The sequence below is a fragment of the Artemia sp. Qi Xiang Cuo genome, chromosome 4 (assembly GCF_049724085.1).
Source record: "Artemia sp. Qi Xiang Cuo chromosome 4, ASM4972408v1, whole genome shotgun sequence".
Lineage (NCBI taxonomy): Eukaryota > Metazoa > Arthropoda > Branchiopoda > Anostraca > Artemiidae > Artemia > Artemia sp. Qi Xiang Cuo.
The window spans coordinates 86,482,924-86,490,606 of NC_142797.1; the positions used below are offsets into that span (position 1 = coordinate 86,482,924).

The following is a 7,683-nucleotide window of genomic DNA, read 5'->3' on the forward strand; positions in this document are numbered from 1 at the left end:
CCTCACCGGTTACATGTCTATGACAGAAGAAGGGTCCTAGCATATGAGCTTTCGACAAGCCACACCACACCTTCAGCTTTTGGCAGTCTTGCTGTTTGGATGGACTCATGCATTGGGGATGGTCTGGAGACCAGTATAAAAAATTTTATCTGTTGACTTCACCATTTACATAAAACTGAGCTTTGTCACTGAGCAACAAAAAGTCTTTAATAAAATTGATATTTTCATACAATTTATCTGAAAACCATTCGCACATCTGCATTCGTCATCGGGGTCGACTTCATTTATGCGATGCAGTATCTGCAATTTGTATGGATGGAAATTCTCTTCTGCCAAAATTCTACGGATAGCTGGCCTTGGAACACCCAACTCCATGGATGTCCGAAGAAGTGATTGCTTTGGGCTGGCAGCAAACTCGGCCATATCAACTTCTTTCGTGTCGTTTGAAGTCTTTGGTCTTCCGAAACGTGCTTCGTCCAGAACACTACCTGTTTCTTTAAACTTCGAGACCATTTTCATGACGGAAGTAAAATAAATAGTTTACCGATCAGGATGCCGGAGGTTAAGTTCATCAGTGATTTTGTGATAGGGCCATCCTTCTCGAGAACTCAATAGTGCCAACTAGATTTTTTCTTCATTAGACACAGCCATCATTCGATCTGGGAATGAAAAATAATAAAAATAAATAAGGTAAATAGATAAAATATCCAAACTCGTATGTGCCCAGACTTTGTTAAGAAACTGGGCCAACATGTTTGTGTTAAATTTTATTTTGAAAACTGAGAAATCTGATATGAAGACTCATGAACTTTTAAATATCATTTAGAAATTAATGTATGGACTAGTCAAGGCTGTTTATCTTGTATAAGAGATTCAAAGAGTTCAGAACTGCTGGTCTAGTCGGCCTTCCACAGAAAAAAAGAAGCGAAAACATCGAGAAAAATTCATGATTTAGAGTGATTGAATCGTAGACTTACAATTAGTGGAATGGGTAGAGACTCAAAATTACATATCAATTCAATTTATTCATTTTAATGAGTCAATTTAATGAGTCCATTTAATGATTTGAACCTGTTTAGAGTTTCCACAAAATCCATTCCCAAATTGCCGTCAAATGAGCAAAAACAGCAATGGCTTGGTGTCTCAAGATTTGTATATCGCACCAAAATGGATCCAAAACTTTTGAACAGGATCATAACATGTGACTGGTCATCGTCGTCTGGGCATGATGCCAAAGATGATGATCCAGAAACAAACGAGGCCAAATTCATCATGACCGAAGAAAACGTGAAAAACATGTTCGAATGTGAAGACAGTACTTGTGTGTTTTGAGAATTTACTTTTAGAGGAATGACAGTCAAAATGACATATCACAAATTACAGGACAGATATATTGTCCTGCTGCATTAACGCAAAATTTCTGCCTGAAAACACTGCCCTCTCCAAAAACAAAAGTAGGCTCCTCCAAAGCGACAATGCACCTGCACATTTTCTGTTCTTAATCCAAAAATTTGGTTGAATTCAACATTCCTGGTATTTTGGTTAAATGTCATGTGGATTTACACACGAGTAAGTATCTATTCCTGCTGCTACTGCATCTACATCGGAGCACTAAGCCACCTGAGGCCAATAAAGCTGCGCACGATGTTCTTCCTCCGTCCAAACCTGCTTTGAGCTTTACTATTTACCCCTCGCATGAAATTCTACTTAATTTAATCTTCAGAAGATAAATCAACCTTCTGAAGCGTCATCGTTCTTTACAACGTGCCTACCAGTGTATAGTGTAGGTTTTCAGCTGCGGAAAATACTCAGCACCATGGCTATTCTACTTGCTGTGCTCCTTAGGACAGAATACATCAAAATAATCAATATAAAAGGGTATAAGATATAACCCTACTTAGCCCCTAATTCCATACCATACCAACTACATTATAACGTCGTAGTCTGGGATATCGTACAAGAATAGAACTTTTACTACATCTTTTCTACGAGGTGGATCCATTGCGTGTTCACATCTATAAAACTCAGGATTAAAGGGGTGTGTTAATTCACAGTTATTAATCTGAACATGGACATTCTGTCATGAAACTTCATCCAAAGCATCTATTAGTCTAATAAGATTCGTCATGCTAAGTTATTTGCTTCCCATAAAAATAAACCTAATGCCCCGTAATTGCTACATGTACTCTTGTCACCTTTCTTAAAAGATACATAGATAAGATAAACTTATAAACAAAATAACGTTAAAATTCCCTGTCAACAATCGTCGGGGAAAGCCACTGCGTTGTATCTGATGGTTGTTTTTTTTCATCCTTGCAAACCCCCAAAAATTCCTAGCTTCAGTTATAAACCAAAAATTGCAAAATAAAATAAATGAATTATAATAACAGATAGATAAATAAATAAAAATAAAACTAGTCTTAAAAAAATATAGAACTCATTATTAACTTTCAAAAAGTAATGTTTCAACCTACTTATGAACTGGTTAACCTCATCTTCTAGCTAGGCTTATACCCCAAAACACTAAGGGTAGCTGATACAGTATGGGTATCAGTTATATACTCTTTATTTTACCCTGCAGGAGACAATTCTGCAATTGCAGCAGTGTTAAACCAGGTGTCTTGATTAAAGTTGTGCCGTCACTTTTGTGAAAATGCACCAAAACCGCTATTTTCTTGCGAATATCCGCCAAACGATCCAAAAAAATCGGTGCAATAGACCAATCTTAAAAATCAATGTGTAACCGCCTCAAAAAAGCGCCCAAATAGCGCAAAGGCACCACATCTGGCAACTCTGAGCTGTAGTCCCACGAAAAGCGGAAACGAAGATGCTCGTTGAGTACTCTGAGCCCTAGGCACTATCCCCGAAGATCTCCTAGTTTCGTAACAACGGTAAAGTAAGTGGGACCCAAATAACTCACAAAAGCACTCCGGTGAATATCGATTTAAACACTGAGAAAAAACTTTACTTACTTACTTAACTCCTACCCGGCCGGGTTGGCCGATTCGGAGCTTCTCCTCTAATGACATCATAACAATATTTTCGGTATGCCTCCCTGTTTGTTGCAGTCCTCAGCAGTTCTTGGGTGGGGTGGTCAGAGAAATTTTCCCACGAGCGCTTGGGAGCTCTACCCCTAGGGCGAGAAGTATTTATTCTTCCCTCAAAGGCCATTTTACGCAGTTGCGCTGGGGACATGCGCTGAACGTGTCCTAACCATCAAAACTCTTAGAGTTTTGATATTGTTTTGATATTGTTTTTGATATTGTTTTTAACAAATTTGACAGTGTGTGCGTGCAGGAACATTTCCTGTCGGCTGAGGGACTGTAGCTCTTACAACTAAACGAAAACGTAAATGTGTTTGGCATTCCTTCTAGGAGCTCGGGAAGAGGTCGTCCTTCTGGGGGTGTTGCTATCATTGTCCGTGCCTCACTTCGTGCCTCGACGTTTAAAGAAGCAGACTTATATTGCAGTGAAAATTGAAAATACTGTAGTGTTCTTAGTCTATATGCCAACGAACTACAGGAATGTTCAATGTGACAATAAGTTTAATATTGCTTGTGGAAAAGTAGCCGCTGTTGCTACATTATGGGTGGCGGAAAAACTTTCATGCATTATTGCCGGAGATATGAACTCTAACCTCTCTGATGCTAATGATCCGAGAGGTCAAATCCTGATCGATGCCTGCCCCAGTCTGAGGGTACTAAGAAACAGAGTAGACTTCACGTATGTGCATAAATCCGGTTCCACGTCCTCGCTCGACTTTTTGCTCGGCTTTCCCGACTTGAGGACTCACGGTGACTGTGAGGTAGATATCGGCTTTTGTGTTTCTGATCACCTTCCAGTGGCTAATATCTTCATTATTAAGTAACTCCTGAATAATACCCCAAATGATGCTCCAAAGGAGAAAAAGTGGTTCCAGAAGACTGAATGGCAAAAAGCTAATTTAGCCATGTTCGGGTCTGTGTGTGACGGAATCCTGGAAAAGATTAAAGTCCCTTTCCAGCTACTACTCCTAAGCTCACCGATCGCATGTGATGAGAAACAAAAACTTCTAAATATCTACTGTAGTGAAATAACTCACACCTTGCGCTATGCAGAAAAAACCACGGTTCCTATTCGTAAAGTGAGACTTGGGTCAGAAGTTCCAGGATGGTCGGAAAACCCAGCTTTGGTTAATGCGTGTCGACAAGCTAAAATGTGGTATAGTGTGTGGATTGATTCGGGCCGTCCTAAACATGGTGCTGTAAACAGTGTTCGATTGTATACAAAGCGGCAGTTCTCCAAATGTCTCGCCTTGCATCGCTATCGTGTGATTGATGAAAATAGTGAGTCGCTACGAGTCGATCCAAATAAAATTTGGAAGTTTATCAAAAAGAATCGATCTGCTAAAGCGCCTAGTAACGAATCCACCCCTAGTCAAAGTGATTGGAACAGTTATTTCGCGAGCACGTTTGCTGCATCTGATCCTGAATTTGAGAGCAAGTGTGAGATAGATCTTGATCTTTGTTTAGAATCTTTCGAACTGGATCTTGGTCCCCCAGTGACTATGTCGGATGTTCATTCAGCTATTCTTAAACAAAAAAGGAAGTACTCGAAAGGAGTATATAATATCTGTGGTATACATCTGATTCTCGGTAGTGAACTGTTAGAAATACATCTAGCACTTATGCTCCAAATGATTTTTAGTTGTGGTCTAGTGCCAGATATTTTATGTACCGGTGTAATCACCCCTGTCATCAAGAAAGGTAAAGACCCATCTGAATGTTGTTCTTACCGCCCGATAACTGTTGCTCCCATTTTTTGTAAATTGATAGAGTTATTAGTTATTGAGGAGATAAAGTATGTTTGTAGTACGCCAGACTCGCAGTTCGGTTTCAAGAGAAATATTAGCCGCGAGCACGTGCATCGCCTATTGTCTAATGTTTTGTTGGATGCTGATGCTAAAGGTGAAACCGTAGTACTTGCAGGCCACGACGTCCGCGGGGCTTTTGATTCGGGTATCCATGTACAACTGCTTGTCTCTGCCTTTAAGAGATGTCTTGAAATATGTATTATTGATACTTGTAGTCACATGTATTTTAAGTTGAATGGTAGAGTAAGGATAGTAAAAAGCCAGATACCAACAGTACTTAAATTCCTCATACTCGTACAGGAAGATATTTATCAAGGGGCTTTATCGTCACTACCTCCTTATAATAACAGCACCATCGAGGCTCAGAAGACGGTGAAAACGAGCTTTATTTCTCGTGGAATTGATTTATCTCTTGTTAATTATGCCGATGACATTTTAAATCTGAGTAGATCCGTCAGTGGCATAGAGAGTAATTTCAGAGTTTTGTCTAATGAATATGCTAACATAGGCCTAGAATTCAACTCCAGCAAAAGCGAGGTGGTCGTGTTTAATTGTCGTAAGAAAGAGTTGGCACCTTCCATATTTGCACTAGGTAGTAATACTGTAACTTCAGCAGCATCAATGACTTACCTTGGTTTGCCAATTGGGTCTAATCTTAAAGCTACCCTGTCCTGTCTAATAAATGATCTCAAACAGAAAGTCCAAAAAGCGTATGGGATGATTCTATCATGTTTATCATGCAAACGCCTATATAACCGCCACATTCTAGCACTGATCTTCAATTCCTTTGCCACCCCTCATGTTTTAGCTTTGTCACCTTTCTGGTCTTTTTTCACTGTTGATGATAAAAAAACAATCCGTACAGTGTTCTATAAGTTTGCAAAATATCTGCTTAGCCTTCCCCCCTGGCAAAGAAACCGCCAGATTTCAGCACGTTACGGACTCGATGACCCCTTTGTCGTGATCGTGACCAGGAGGGAAAAGTTTCTGAAATCTTTAGACCCAACGCATAGTATGTTTGAAGCTATAGTTAGTACTGTGTAATGGTTGTCTTTTTATGTAAATAGTTTCGCCATTGGTTTTTGAAGTATTAATTTAAGTTGCTCGTTTGTTTGATGTGTTGTTGTTTTCTTTTCATTTTCTCTCTACTCCATTTTTACTATTTTTGTATTGTTAAAGATGGGTAATAAAAATCATTCATTCATTCAGTTTGATGGTCTGCATGATGGTTTGAGGGTAATCCAAGGAGGACAGCAGTTGTTTCTTTGATAGTCGGTCAAGGTAAGTGATAACACTGAGCTTTTGGAGCGATTTAGTTTCAAAGGCCGCCAGTCGGTGCTTGTCATCGGCTTTTAGAGTCTATGTCTCTGCTCCATACGTTGCAACTGGAATCACTAAGGCACGGAAGATTTAAATCTCAGTTTTAAGGGGAGGTATTTTTTTTTACAGATAGAGCGCAGACTGGAAGCATGTGGAGGTAAGAGCCAGGTGTCGTTTGATGTCTTTTGAAGAGTCGTTTGTGGATGTCAGCACACCTCCTAGGTAAATAAATTTATCGACCCTTTTGAATTCCATGCCCCGAACAGTGACTGCTGTGAGGGGGGGACTAGTCTCTGCATGCCATGTTACACTCATCACCATGGCCTTTCAGGCGTTTATCTTCATTCCAAAGCAACTAGCTGCTTCGACGATAGCGTTTACGATGGCTTGGATTCCCTCTATTTTTTCGTTCAAACGGTTTTTGAACATCGTGTTTGTCTCGGCAAAATTTGATGAGTCGCTCTCCTCTGCTGTTGATCTGCCCGATTTCAAATTTGCCCATGATATATTCGCTTCCGCTGTTGTCGTTTCCCAAGATGGCATTGAAGTCTCCAAGGACTATAACGAAGTCTTTCTTTGGAATGGTGTCGACAAGAATCTGAAACTGAGAGTAAAAATTTTCAGACTCCTCATCCGATCTTGACGAATCAGGTGCATAAACCTGCACTAGAGAGAGGTTGCTGAACTTGCTTTTGAGTTGGATCATCATCAATATTTCCAAGACAGACACCACTGACACTAGAGATTTTCTTGCTGTTTTTGTCAGCAAAAAGCCAACTCTTTGCCTGTGTATTCCATCTGTCCTGCCAGAGAGTAGGAGGGTCACGTCTCCTAGTCGTTCTTCGCTGTTACCTGGTAAATGTGTCTGTAAGACACCAATGATGTCCCACTTGTATGGGTTTACTTCGCGGAGGAGCATGTCTTTCTTTCCTGGTTTCACGAGTGTCCGGAGGTTTAATGTTCCAATTCTGGTTGTGTCTTGCACATAAGGCTGGTCTATCATCCAATTGAGACGGACTGGTCAAATATACTCTAGATTTATTTCCAACACTGTTGGCTGTCAATACATCGGTTGCCCCGAATGCGGTAGGTTGTTTGTTGGTTTCCCCGGGTGCTGAAGTCTGTTCGTCGGTTTACCCGGACGCGGTAGCCCTAGTTCTTAATCTCATTGAATGCCCAATGATAATTTATAAAAAGAAGAAGTTTCTAAGCTTACTTTCGAAGCAACGGCAAGCCAATCCTCTTTGCTTCTAGCAGGGACCGTTGAAACCCTTATGTGTGCCTTCCACCCTTTCATAGTTGTCAGTAGTAATTTGTACTTACACTCTATTGATAATCTTGTAACTTAAACACACTTAATATTTTCATACAATTGGTGGTAATCAACTGTAAGTAAGGAGCGACTCAGCCCAATAGTAACCGGAACTAAAAAAAAATTGAAAACAGTTAATACATCCAAAGCATTGGCTTTTTATACTGATTCTAATTATATACAATTCTTCAAGCGTATT

The 7,683-nt window shown here is 40.0% G+C and overlaps 1 protein-coding gene across 1 annotated transcript; it reads right to left on the minus strand.

Annotated features, from left to right (window-relative positions):
* Positions 1-6,527: 6,527 nt before the first annotated feature.
* LOC148953579 (protein CFDP2-like) lies at positions 6,528-7,175 on the minus strand. Its single transcript, XM_089088013.1, has one exon. The coding sequence runs from the start codon at positions 7,173-7,175 to the stop codon at positions 6,528-6,530; it is 648 nt and encodes a 215-aa protein (XP_088944139.1).
* Between the last annotated feature and the right edge of the window lie 508 nt (positions 7,176-7,683).